The sequence below is a fragment of the Pseudophryne corroboree genome, chromosome 7, assembly GCF_028390025.1.
Source record: "Pseudophryne corroboree isolate aPseCor3 chromosome 7, aPseCor3.hap2, whole genome shotgun sequence".
In the NCBI taxonomy this organism is placed as follows: domain Eukaryota; kingdom Metazoa; phylum Chordata; class Amphibia; order Anura; family Myobatrachidae; genus Pseudophryne; species Pseudophryne corroboree.
The window spans coordinates 419,558,109-419,572,253 of record NC_086450.1 but is presented as its reverse complement, the minus strand read 5'-3'; the positions used below and the strand labels follow the sequence as shown (position 1 = coordinate 419,572,253).

The 14,145-nt window shown below is 46.7% G+C and overlaps 1 protein-coding gene across 3 annotated transcripts in view; it reads right to left on the bottom strand.

Annotated features, from left to right (window-relative positions):
• Positions 1–14,145, bottom strand: part of LOC134945482 (syntaxin-binding protein 4-like) — a 194,004-nt gene that overhangs the window by 101,540 nt on the left and 78,319 nt on the right. For all 3 annotated transcript variants that reach the window (XM_063934802.1, XM_063934800.1, XM_063934801.1), the window contains exons 2-3: positions 6,144–6,217; positions 1,671–1,766 (exon numbers count right to left, since the gene is read on the bottom strand). In XM_063934802.1, the coding sequence (XP_063790872.1) occupies positions 1,671–1,766; positions 6,144–6,210 (163 nt within the window). In that variant the 5' untranslated portion in view covers positions 6,211–6,217. The remainder of the gene's footprint in view (positions 1–1,670; positions 1,767–6,143; positions 6,218–14,145) is intronic.

The window sequence follows — 14,145 nt, the reverse complement described above, 5'->3', positions numbered from 1 at the left end:
CCAGGAAAGTCCAGGAACAGAGCATTTTCTCCCTCATGGAGAGGGTCAGATAGGCACGTATGGCTGGGATCTGTGGTGCCTCACACACAGAAGCAAGTCCACGTGGTGCTTTGCCTGCACAATTGTGGAAAACTGTACAGTTAATGGGCCAGACCCACCCTTTTTGGAAACCAGTACTGGTACATGTCCTGGGTAAAAATGGCTACAAAATTGCTGGGAAAATCCGACAACATGGAGCATGTAATTAAGGCTCCTTGCTACAAGCTACAACAGCACAGCAGGAAGCCACTAGGGTCCAGCAAGAAGCCACTCAGCAACATCAACTGTAGGTTGAAGAGATAAGGAGGCAACAGGACCGTGAGATCTTAAAGAGATGGTGCAGCATCTTGCAGCCCGGCCTGGAAGTGCTTCCCCAAATGTCCGAACCAGCTCCAGTTCCATACGAGCTACGAATACATCGCTGGGTGTACTTCATGGTCGCTCACAAATGCACAACCTCATCCACGTGACCAAACAATGGATACAACCAGAGACATTAACTGAACCCAAGATGGTGGAAAGAGTTCTCGTGGACTGTTATTTGAGGTCCTTGCCCGTGGCTTTCAGCAAGTGGGTGAGCCATGGGGATCCTAAGACAACTGACCAGCTAGTGCAAATGGTGGAAAGGTATCTGGCGGATGAAGAACTACTGGCTATACCGCAGTTACTCCTAGATCCACAGCAGCGCAATCCTCTGAATCTGGTAAGACTGTTCTGTGGGAAAAGGGTCCTGGGTGGTTGCACAATAAAACTGGTTGAGGCTAGCGTCCCCAAACCAACAGACTTGTGTGCTCTCAGCTGCTGCACACTGCTATCTACCCCAGGAGATGGACCCTGTTCCCCTGACCCTGTTACAAACCTACAATCCTTACAGACTGTGTAAGAACTGAAGTTACAGTACATGATGGAGACTCAAGACTCTCCAGAGAGACCCGCAGCATAACGCTGTTCCAACAACTCACTACCTGCAAGCAGAGTACACTCAATGGCTGGTGAGCTATATAGAACCTTTCTGCACTGTGGCTTCAATCCATGGGAACCAGTGTTGATACAACATTGAGTACGGCTGTACATGTTATATTTCAATAAACCAACACAACCGGTGGGTGAATGGAATGGGGAAGGACACTGGTGTGGGACAGGGAACAGACTGAAGCAAGTCTTTCAATGGTTGATGAGGAGTAAAAGACCAAGGGGTCTATGTAGTAAGTCTTGGAGAGAGTTAAAGTGGATGAGATAAAGTACTAGCTCCTAACTGCCATGTTACAGGCTGTGTTTGAAAAATGACAGAACCTGATTGGTTGGTACTATGTCTCTCTCCAAGGATTGATACACCTCCACTAGATAGACAACAGTTTGGACCAAGAGAAGGGATTATAGAACCCTATATGGAGAAGACAGAGAGGACTGGGACAGAATACTGTTAGCTGCTAGAAACACAGCACACTGACACAGAAGGCAAAGAAGCAAAAGCACGGGAGGTGGTGGGACAATTTATGTTGTCTGGAGAGGAACCAGTTATAGATGAACATACTGAGACATAATGAAGGTTATGCAAGCAAAGAAAATGGTTTATATTTGACAGAAAAAAAATTCAAGGAAACCACATCATTGTGCTTGACAGGACTTACCATCAGAATAGGCCACACCACCAGGGAGGATCCTTTTCACATACACCCCATATTCCTCTCTACTGAACTCACGTAATCCTCCAATTACCTTAATCCCTGTAATGCAAAGTCCCACATTAGTAACTGGAAGATAAAATGAGTTAGGCTTAATTATTTTCAGAGGTGTCAATAATGTATTTTTATTTATTTTTTTTGCTATGGAAAAAGTCCAGGTACTTAGAAAAAAAGTTTACTAATACTCCTCTAAAGTTACCAGTTGGTACAAGATGTAATGTATAGTAGCTGTCATACTTTGGGTAAATCTTCGGAGATTTATTTAATTCATTCCTGAAACAATTTAATTAATTTCTTATTTTTAGAACTAGTTATAATAATTTAAAAATTACCCCCCAAAAAAGTGCTGATACTAGTTACTGTTGAATAGCAACATTCTCAGTGCTTGAGCCAGCAGGCTACATTCTCAGTCTGTGCTTAAGTGACGTCTGTGTAAATGACAGGTGCATTGCCAAGGCTAGATTTAGGGATCAGACCAACTAGGCACAACACTATTGCCTGCCCCCCATATGCTACCTTTGCCACATCCTCCTCCTTTGTGTCAGACCTGGACATCCCCCCACTTTTCGCATTACAATTGTATCACCCATCTCCATTGCAAAATGTACATAGAGCTCCGACAATTGTGCAATTTTGGGGAAAAGGGGGGGGGGGGGGTACACATTTGTATTCAAATATTAAATTTTTCCAATAATAAGATGCGGAGAGGATGCTTGTGATGTGTGGCTTCATAACCCTTTGCACATCAGCGGCAAGTTGGCGACACCAAATTGCAGGCTCGTACAACCTGTGATTTGTAGGCTAAAGTTGCCGCAAACAGGCTATTACATTCCCCCTATGTGGGCAATATTCTTTCCTGTGTTTACCTGTAATAAAACTCATCTTGGCCAATAACAAGATGGAAAACCTGGTCCAATCTAATCCTCCCATATAATTAGATGTTATCGATGAGACTTTATTTCTCAAGAGATAATATTTATTTGATGATCACAAGAAATTATATGGGAGGATAGCATTGAACCAGTTTTCCCATCTAATTACTTAGCAATATGTATTTTTAAATTTGGCCAACTGATGTTATCACACGCAATAAAAATATTATCATTTTATTTTATACCCATCCAATTTATACACACACTTTCTAATTAAATTATATTTTAATCCAATATTTTGCTATTCATTTGTTCAAATATTTTAATAATATAATAAATTTATATTTTAATAATATTTAGTGCACAATATACAGGCATCTTCTCTCCTACACTTACCTACATACAAATTAGCAATTAACATTGATTGATCTAGTGTAAATTAGAGTAGTGACGGCAGAGACCTAATTGGCTGTCATAGTCTAGGCCTTTTTCTGGCTTTGAACCGAGCAGATAAAATAATGGGCAAGGATTTTCTTTTTGGAAATTGAACAGTTGAACCATTTTTCTCAGCACCAAGTAAATTATAATTTTAAAAACAAATAAATAAATAAAAAAAATTTTGTTTTTTTTTATTGAACTTGATTAGGAAATACTGAGAAAAGGGGTAGGGATATTAAAGTATTCACTGGTAAATTACATTATATATTTTGATAGACACTTTGCAACATCACTTAAATAAAATAAAATAATTTACTTACAATAATTACAACCTGTTATATATTATAATCAATTTATTGTATTTTTTATTTTGTTTTTGAATTGTTTTATTTCCTATCTACCGAGTGATGTAACCAGCAAATTCTATTTCCGTTTTTTTTCTTTCTAGGTTATTTTTATAATACCTGCTCTTATGCTGATTTCCTATATCCCATTTTCATTCTCCTAACACTGACTCAATTGAAATAATGGTTTCATGTTTCCCAAACAATCCCACAAATCCTCTTACGTACTGGGTGCTGTCAGAGTCACTAAATCCTGATTACAGCAAGGGGTGATTGCCTTACATCACGGGCACCGGAAACCCCATATCATGCTTATGACACAGAGGAGCCCAATGCACAGGTATAATGACTTGTCACTATCTTAGAATCTTATTTTCTAGGTCTTAAGATCATAGATCAGAGGCGCCAACTGTCATTTCCTAATATAGTCATCAGTCACATGTTTTTATTGCATCCAGTTCTCAGTCTACCCTATTCAATTAGCTGTGGTAAATTACCATGTCTAATTGATCTCTGGGGCATGATTCAATTGTCGGCGATAGCCAGCATTATCTGGGATTTTGTTTCACTTGCCCGGAGGCAGGCAAAACCAAATCCTAATAACTGCCATGTTTTTGCAACCAGGAATGCGAAAACACATGGACCTGGGAACTTTTCCCATTTTCGCATTTAATTGAATTACCCGAAAAATAAAAAATTGGGGTAAAGTCCTCTTTTTACTGCAGAGATCGCCGACATTGTAAAGTTGGGGGAATGCTTGCGATTAGGGAGGACAATCCCGGGCCATTTTTTTCAATCCCGGGTATTGGGATTGAAAAATGGTCAATCCCGGGATTCCCGGGATACCCGGGATTGGCTTTCAACTTTTCCGGCCATCCCCCACGCCCCTCCCCACCCCTCTCCACCTGCCCCGCAGACATTAAAAAAAGTACAGACCTGCACAGCCGGTAGCTGGTGAGGAGGAGGCGGCGGGGGAGTGCAGGGGAGCCGGTGGTTGAGTGCAGGGAAGCCGGGAGGAGGAGGCGGCGGGTAAGTGCAGGAGGAGCCGGTAGGAGGCGGCGGGTGAATACCGCCGTACCTTCCTGCTCTGCGGCTGCTGACAGCGCAGCGTGACCTCACAGGCACAGGTCACGCTGCGCAGGGGGAGCCGGGCAGCGTTTGAGCGTCCTGAGGACGCTCAATGCTGATCCCTCAATCCCCGGGATTGGAGCCTCCAATCCCGGGATTGAATCCCAGCCATTTTTGGGCCTAAATCCCGGGATCCCGACGATCCCGATCCCGGGATTGGCCTCCCTAGTTGCGATGATGAGATTAAATGCGAATTGTGTCATTGCCCGCCAAACCGCCAACTTTATTCTTCCTGGTGATCTCCTCTTCGCCCATCCCTCTTCTCCCCTCCTTCCTTCTTCTCCTTCCTGCTCACCGTTCTGCCACACTGCTTAATCTTTTATGGTCATATTGCTTTGACCTCTCACGCTACACATACAAATTTCCAGGTTATTGTCATTTTTTGTTGCATTGTCATACGCCTTCCTGTAAAGGGCCCCATACACTAGGACGATAATGCCCGATTTCATCCATTTGTGGGCATTCGGCCCGATATATCAGATGAAATCGGGCATTTTGGAGGGGTTTCCGATCCGATCCGTTGCGCTTTCCCGTAAGCATCGGAACGGATCCTCCAGATTGAATGTGCTGCACATTCAATCGCGTCCGACCCCGCAGGCATGGCTGGAATCGCCCAGGATCGGCCAAGATACATCATATGCAAAAGGACAGCATACGATGTATCTTGGGCGATCCTGCCCCCCGGGAGGATGCCGGGGTGATCGCCTGCGACATGTCAGACGGACATGTCGCAGAAGTGTATGGGGCCCTTTATTCCATACTTACCTACTTTGCTGCCCCCTCCTCCGGGAGGAGGCAACATTGTAGGTGCATGGGGGCGTGGCCGGCAGCAGGATGGGTGGTTCAGGGGCGTGGCAGACAGGGAAGTGGGCAGTCTTGGGGCGTGGCATCAGGGTCACATCATCATGGCTCCACCCCCCGCTGTGCAGTGCAGAGAAAAGAGGCACTGTATAGCGGGGGCGGAGCTACGATGATGCGATTCAGCGCGAATCGCGTCATCGGACCCCCTTGGACCGTCCACTTGTTATCTGCTGCGGGCGGCCGAGAAGGGTCGTTGAGGAGCTGCAGGGTAAGCGGGGAGGCTTGCCCACCTTTCCGGGGGGCCGGGAGGGCCACCCGATTTTCGGGAGCCTCTTGGCCATTCCGGGAGGGTAGGCAAGTATGCTTCATTCTCATGTTTGTATGTGCTCATGCTGATTTTTAAATAAAGTCTATAAAAAATACTATATACTTAGGCCCAGCATTGCATCAGGAGCCCAGGAGGGGCCCGGCCAAGCTTTGGAGGAGAAGACTTACTCCCCTCCATGGCACACACATCTAATTTGAGGGAGTATGTTCCTTATTATTTTCTGTAATAGGGGGGAGGCCACGCCTCTCAGATGTGGCAACATGCCCTGTAAAACCTGGGCCCATGGTGTGTCTCAGCGGCCCTGATTTCATTTAGTCTACCTTGACAGAAGCCATTTCTTGTAAACCGTACCGTTATGTGAGCTGCCTACATAAGTTTCTATTGTTATAGTATATGAAAGTGTGATATCCTCTTTTCAAGAAACCGAAATATGAACATATTTTTAGTCTGGATAAAGCCACATGTTCACAGATAGCCAATATCATATATTAAAATGTTAATACATCACCCAATCCGTTGGCGCAGTCACTGAATTCCATACAATAAACAGTTCGATCCATTCCGTAAGGACCCATTATTGTCCTGCAGAACACAAAATGAACATTAGAACCCAGCGGTGAGACAGTTTATATTTTCGTGTTCAAGGCTTTGAAGCTGATTTATTAAAGGCTTACATTTATTTAGCTCTTAAATCAATGGGTATTCTGCTAATTTTGAAATCAGATTACCTTGGAATTCTACAGACAATATAAAAATTATGAATCTTAACGGAAAATGTTTTCATCTTCTCATTGGACAATCAGAACACTCACACAGTTATAACTGTTCCATTTCATATAGTGCATGCATAGAAAATGATCCTTCAATCTGCCCACACACATAGCAATGCAAATGTTTCCAAGGGGATCCGGTCTGAAGATCGACACTGTCTAGGTCGACAATGTTTAGGTCGACCACTATAGGTCGACAGTCAGTATGTCGACAGGGTCTGAAGGTCGACAGGGTTTCTAGGTCGACATGTGCTAGGTAGACAGGTCAAAAGGTCAACATGAGTTTTTAAAAAAAATTCTTTTTTTTGAACTTTTTCATACTTAATGATCCACGTGGACTACGAATGGAACGGTAATCTGCCTGAAGCATGGTGAGCGAAGCGAGCCGTGCGAGGGGACACGGTGCACTAATTGGGCTTCCCGGTCACTGTACGGAGAAAACGACACCAAAAAAACATTAAAAACTCATGTCGACCTTTTGACCTGTCGACCTAGCACATGTCGAACTAGAAACCCTGTCGACCTTCAGACCCTGTCGACCTAGTGACTGTCGACCTTTAGTGGTCGACCTTAACATTGTTCACCTAGACACTGTCGATTTGATGATCCACACCCGTTTCCAAGACTGTAACTTGCATGACCATATTTCTCAAAGATTTTTTTTGTTAAGGTCTATTGAAGATCTATCATATGCCACATGTATTACAGATCTGGGTGCGTGGGCAGCTTGGAAAATTCCAACTACAGGGACTAATTCAGTAAGGTTTTGCAATCCTTTTATTAGCATACTGGGGGCCGCCCATTGCAGGGCAAGGCCGCCCATCAACCTGTCCGACTTTCCCCCTTCAACATGTAGAAATTGCAATCGCAGAAATTAAGGTTGCCTCCTGCCGGCGCAGCTTAGCTGAGCTGTCAAGGGGGCCGCTGCCATCTTCACGCCCCTGTCATTCCCCCGTTCGCACCGGCACGCCCCCGTTTCCAAGCCAGGCCCCCGCAATGCTCCACCTAGGAAACGGAGCATTGGCGCCCACCGCCCTGTGAGCGCCGGCAGGGGCGTTCGCATTTTCTGCGGGAAGCCCGCAGAAAGTGCGGGCGCATGTGCAGGATGGGCGCTACAAATGCGTATGTAGGGCGAATGCAATAATTACGATTTGCGATCCAACCTGAATTAGCCCCAAAATCTACTAAAATCCTGTATTCACAGCCACACATTCATACTCACCTACTCTCAGGGAACAGGACCTGGATGATAGATAGACAGTGTTTAGGTAGACAGTCAATAGTTCGACACCATATGATCGGCATGTATTAGGTTGACAGGTACAAAAGGTCGACATGTTTAACATGTTGACATGACAATGGTCGATAGACACCGCTTTTTGGAGGGGGGGGGTTACATGTTTTCCGAACATTTGTTTGATTTAATATCCACATGTACTTCGATTGGGAATAGTAACCTGTACCTTGCCCGAAGCGTGGCGAGCGAAGCATGGCGAGCGAAGCGTGGCGAGCGAAGTGAGCCCTCAAGGGTATACGTTTCTACTGATGTTGGTTACATATTACTAACCATACTTCGTGATTCTCACACCCTATTACTTTCCCCCCACAAGATTCGACCCAAAAAATTAATAAAACTTGTGTTAACCATATGTGTGTCGACCACTGTCATGTCGACCTTTTGACCTTGTTGACCTTTTGTACCTGTCTAGCATAACCTGCCGACCTTTTCTCTGTTGACATTTTGTACCTGTCCAACTATTGTACTTGTCACCCTAATGCATGTCGACCATTTCAACCTAAATACTGTAGATGTTCTATAACACACCCCTGGGAACATCGGGCAGCTCCACTGAAGTTCTAAGAGGCCAAGGCCCCAGATCCCTGGTCTCTTTCTTGTAAAGAGGGTGGTGCACACTAATAAGTCATGTCGATATGAGTCACATTGGTGGTCATTCCGAGTTGATCGCTAGCTAAAAATGTTCGCTGCGCTGCGATGATGCAAAAAAATGGCACTTCTGCGCATGCGTATGCGGCGCAATGCGCACGAGCGACGTACTTTCACAACGGCCAATGTATTTTTACACAAGGTCTAGCAAAGCTTTTTCAGTCGCACTGGTGGGCAGAGTGATTGACAGGAAGAGGGCGTTTCTGGGTGTCAACTGGCCGTTTTCAGGGAGTGTTCGAAAAAAACGCAGGCGTGCCAGGAAAAACACAGGCGTGGCTGGGCGAACGCAGGGCGTGTTTGTGACATCAAAACAGGAACTGAACAGTATGCATTCATCGCAAGCGCAGAGTAGGTCTGAAGCTATTCTGAAACTGCACAAAAAAATTTTGTAGCCGCTCTGCAATCCTTTCGTTCGCACTTCTGCTAAGCTAAAATACACTCCCAGTGGGAGGCGGCATAGCATTTGCACGGCTGCTAAAAACTGCTAGCGAGCGATCAACTCGGAATGACCATCATTGTTCCACCAACATACTTGATCTCTGGAGTATACAAATGACCACTGATAGGGTAACTGTTGGTAAGAAACCATCAAAAGTTAAACTATTGATGGTTCTTGTTTGGATTGGACATGCGCAGGAGAACAATGATTGCGGCCATGCATGAACAGTACTGAAAAGTGATGGGATATTTCTATCTAACCTTCTTCACAAGCGATGGTAAAACTATCAATGGGAGGAAACTATTGATGTTACTAACCAACGATGTTTAATGGCCATTTCTACTTTGGACTTTCTTTCTGGGATATCTAAGGCAGGCACACAATAGACCCAAGACAAGATCTCTTTGGAAGATGACCTGATCATCTAAAAGGGGTATGTAACTTTAAAACGACATATTCCAAACTTCATGATTGCCAGGAGTACGCCTTGACAAAGAGGCTACAAAGTCCAGCAGACCTTGTGACAAGAAGAAAGTAGAAGGAAATATAAGGTGAAAATGAGCTTGATGACAAAGGAAAGAGGGCTAACCGAAGATGTGGAACTGAAGGACAAACCATACTGTTCGTAGCTAGGAAATATCATAATGCTTCCTTCTACTATACCAGTCCACAAATGACTTACTCATAGCCCTTACACATACTGTCTACCTCTCATACCTGCCCTGCCCTCCAGATGCAAAATAGGGGTGTGAAAAAAATTGTTGGGCGTGGCTTGATAATATGTGTATGGTTATTGAGATGGGAGTGGCTTGACAAAATATATGGTTACTGAGGTGGGAGTGGCTTGCTAATGTATATGTTACTGAGGTGGGAGTGGTTTCATAATGTATATGGTTACTGAGATGGGAGTGGCTTCATGGCCACCGGAGCAGGTCCCTGACCACCTGGAGGCAGGTAAGCACTCTTGCGGGAGCATTGCCTGCTCTCTAGGAAGATCAGATGATATCCTCCCAATTCAGCATGTTCCTGTACAATCTGTGAGAGTAGAACAGTAAGACCCTGCAGGCACAGCACAATCCTTGTATCTGTCCTGACAGAACTCCAGCATATTTCCTCAAATACTAAACTTGCTAGAAACTCCCTGTATAGCAAAATCTGCCCCAGTGGAAATGTAAAGTAAACTATACTTACAAATCCAGATATAGATGGATTGCATTACTAGTCACACGTTACCTCTACTGTGTGTGCATGTGTGAGGACACACAAGCTGTGATCCCAGCTCACACTGGTACTGTGACTCCTTAGTCCATCTTCTCCTATATATCTCCAAAGCTTGAGACATCTCCCCATCAGAGTTAATGGAAGTTTCAGTAGTTACGCATTTGATTTTTGTTGCACCAGCAGAGACAGGTTCGGCATGAACTCAAACAGTCTAATCTGTTGTACGATATTACAGAGTTATGGCAAAGGGGTGTGAATCATTGGGTCGACCCTGTCTAAGTCGACAGCCACTAGGTCGATCACTGAAGGTTGACAGTAAGTAGGTCAACACATGACTAGGTCGACATGTATGGAAGGTCGACATGGTCATTAGATCAACATGGGCAAGGTTGACACACAAAAGGTCGACACCATTTTGGGGGGTTCCCTGACTGTTTGGGGGGGGGTTCCCTGACACGAATTTCCATCTGGGACCACCAACAGTTCAAACGCTTTTCTCACCACTCTTCGGCAAGGTTTATAACCAACTCTATGCTCACTTGAAAAGAAGAGGTATGAAAACTTCCTCAACCCCCCCCCCAAAAAAAACGCGTCGACATTTTGTGTGTTGACCTTGCCAATGTCGACCGAATGACCATGTCGACCTTCCATACCTGTCGACCGAGTCATGTGTCGACCTTCAGTCAGTGCTGACCTACTTACTGTCGACCTTCAGCGGTAGACCTAATGACTGTCGACCTAGACAGGGTCAACCTAAAGACCGGAAGCCATTGCATTAAACCGCACAGCTACGCTTTCATGTATTAAAATGAAAAAGAATCTCCCCTCCATCAAGTACATTGTAACTTTAAGAATGCACCCTGCATCCTATAACTAGATACCCCTACCGCGCCACTTGTCCCTGAGCTGTATTGTACTGCAAGAGAATTACCGCACATGGGGGTCATTCCGAGTTGATCGCTAGCTGCCGTTGTTCACATCGCAGCGATCAGGCTAAAACTTGGCATTTCTACGCATGCACCGCAATGCGCAGGCGCGTCGTACAGGTACAATGAGCATCGTGGGTTTGCACAGATTCTAAAGAACATTCCTCTCGCACGGCCGAACGCAGGAAGATTGACATGAAGGGGGCGTTTCTGGGTGTCAACTGACCGTTTTCAGGGAGTGCTTAGAAAAACGCAGGCGTGGCAGAAAAAACGCAGGCGTGGCTGGGCGTTCGCTGGGCGGGTGTGTGACATCAAAAGCTGCCCCTCCGTCATTAGAATCAACGCACACGAAGAGTAACTACAGGGCTGATCTTGTTTTGCACAAAAAGATTTTGCAGGCGCTCTGCTGCACAAGCGTTCGCACTTCTGCAAAGCGAAAATACACTCCCCGGTGGGCGGCGACTATGCGTTTGCACGGCTGCTAAAAACTGCTAGCGAGCGATCAACTTGGAATGACCCCCATGATTAGGACTGACAGAAGGGCTCTGAGAGTTGAGAGACAAACAATGCAGACAGGGAGAGATGTATCAAACCTTCAAGACAGATACATACAGTGTAGAAGTTGCCATAGAAACCAATAAGCTTCTAAATTTCATTCTATAACCTGTGCTCAATAAAACTAGAACAGCTGATTGGTGCAGTAGGCAACGTCTCCACTTTATTCCTCATAAAGGTTTAATACATCCAGGGCCGGTGCTAGGGTGTTCGCCTCCTGCAAACTATCAATTTTGCACCTTTCTACAAATACAAATGTGACCGATCTCATCCTCAGAGCTGTAACTAGACATTTTGGTGCCCCCCCCCCCCCCCCCCCCCTCAAGATCCATGATTATATGGGGTCATAAAAAAATGACATAAAATATAGGGGTGTAAAATAATTATGACACATAGTAGTCAACATTAATCAAAATTACGCCACGCTTTATTACCACTTATATACATTACGCCAGGTAGTGCCCCTTATATACATTACGCGAGATACAGCCCCCTTTTACATATTGCACCAGGTAGAGCCAGTCACACATTATTCCAGGTAGAGCACCCTTCTACACTTTGCGCCAGGTAGAGCACCCTTTTACACATGCAGCTTCCCCCAGCAGGGGGAAGTGCCAAAAATATAGGGGCCACAGAATAGTACCAATTCACATTACACTGCACAATAGTGTTCGCTAGTCACATTACACCTCATAGTAGTGTCCATTAGTCACATTACACTGCACAGTAGTGTCCGTTAGTCACATTACACCCCATAGTAGTGTTCGCTAGTCACATTACACTGCTCAGTGTTGTTCACTCGTCACATTACACCGCATAGTATGCCCTTTAGTCACATTACACAGCATAGTAGTGTCGGTTAGTCACATTACACTGCACAGTAGTGCCCGTTATTCACATTACACCGCACAGTAGCGTCCGTTATTCACATTACACTGCACAGTAGTACCCACACAGGAGAGCACCTTATACACATTATGCGGCCAGGTAGAGCCCATTATACATATTATGCCAGGTACATCCTTCATTCCCTCCACAGCACTGCCCCAGTACCTGCAGGAGGTCCCCGACTCCGGCGCTGCTCCTCCTCTGCCTTCTCCTCATGTCTCTCGGAGGCGCCGTTACCCCCACAGCAGCGGCTCTGTAGGATGTCGGCAGTTATGCCGAGAGGGAGGGAATGGGTACTAATCTCTCGGGCCACGGACTGATGGAGGGCCCGGTGGGGCCCTGGTCCACCGCACTCCCTACCCCCTCCCTTCTTACTGGGCAGCAGCATAAGCACGCATCTTGGCAGCACAGCACATGCTGCAGTGTGCTGTGCTGCTGTGAGGCTGCTGCTACTGCTGAGCCAATGCCTATTTGGGTAGTGGGGGGAAGTGATCACACTCCCCCTCAAATTGGCTCAGGGCTCCTCCCCACCCCCGAACCCCTACACTCTGCTCGACACGCCAGTTATTTAAAAAAAAAATTTTCACAAGGGGGCGTGGCCACGCCTCCCGCGGTTAGGCCACGCCCCCACCCCAAAATGATACCCGTCGGCCTGAGGCCGCTCTCTGGGGAAGAATGCAGGGAGAGAGCCGCGCTACACGCTGCCAGCATCAGCGGGGTTGCAGAGCAGGACGGCGCCTCCCTTCAGCACGGCGCCTCCCTGCACTGCATCCCCTTGCTGAGCGGGTAGCGCCGGCTCTGAATACATCTCCCATAGAGTCCTGTTATACAGGGTGAGGCAAAAAATAAAAACTGCCGGAATTTAAAGGTAAACAAAAAAAAGGCATGGCAAATGCTATTCAGAATCTAAGTACATAGGGCCTAATTCAGGTTGGATCGCACTGTGCGATCCAACCGCAAATATTGAGAAAATAATGTGGGCGTATGCGCAGCGCTTCGTCCTGCACATGCACCCGCACTTTCTGCAAGGGGTCCAAAGAAAATGCGATTGCCTCTGCCTGTCAATCATCTTAGCCCTGCGATCGCCACTGCCTGATTGACAGGCAGAGGCGGTCGCTGGGCGGGAGGGAGCGGGCGGCGGCGTTCGGCCACCGTTTAGGGTGCGCGTTCCGGGCAACACAGGCGTGCCCAGACCATTGCGTCCCGGGAAGCGACGAGTAGTTCCCTGCCAGCGCGCAGGAGCTGCGCTGGCAGGGAGCTACTCTTCCAGTACAAAAGCATTGCCGCTGTGCGATGCGTTTGTACTTGTGTGTGGGGGGGGGGGGGCTGACATGCGGGGCGGACTAGCTCTGTGCTGGGCGTCCCCCCGCATGTCTGAAGACTGATCATAGATGTGCTAAATTTAGCACATCTACGATCAGGTCTGAATTAGGCCCACAGTGAGAAAGACTGTAGGGGACAGGGAGACAGATAGACTGCAGGTAACAGGGACATAGTGAGAGAGACTGCAGGGGACAGGCAGAGCCGGATTAAAGGGGGTTCCCGGGGGGTACGTACCACGGCCCCCCTTTCCAAAAGGGCCCCCTGCCACACCACAGATCGGATCTCTCTTCCGATCCAATCTGCGCTGCTGCGCTCCACGGCTCCCGTCCGCACTGCAACGGCGGCCGCATAGACAGGACAGCTGAGCGGAGCGACGGCTCAGCTGTCCAATAATGTATGAATGAAGCAGCCTGCCCCTGCAGCCTGTGTGCCCAGCCAATGAC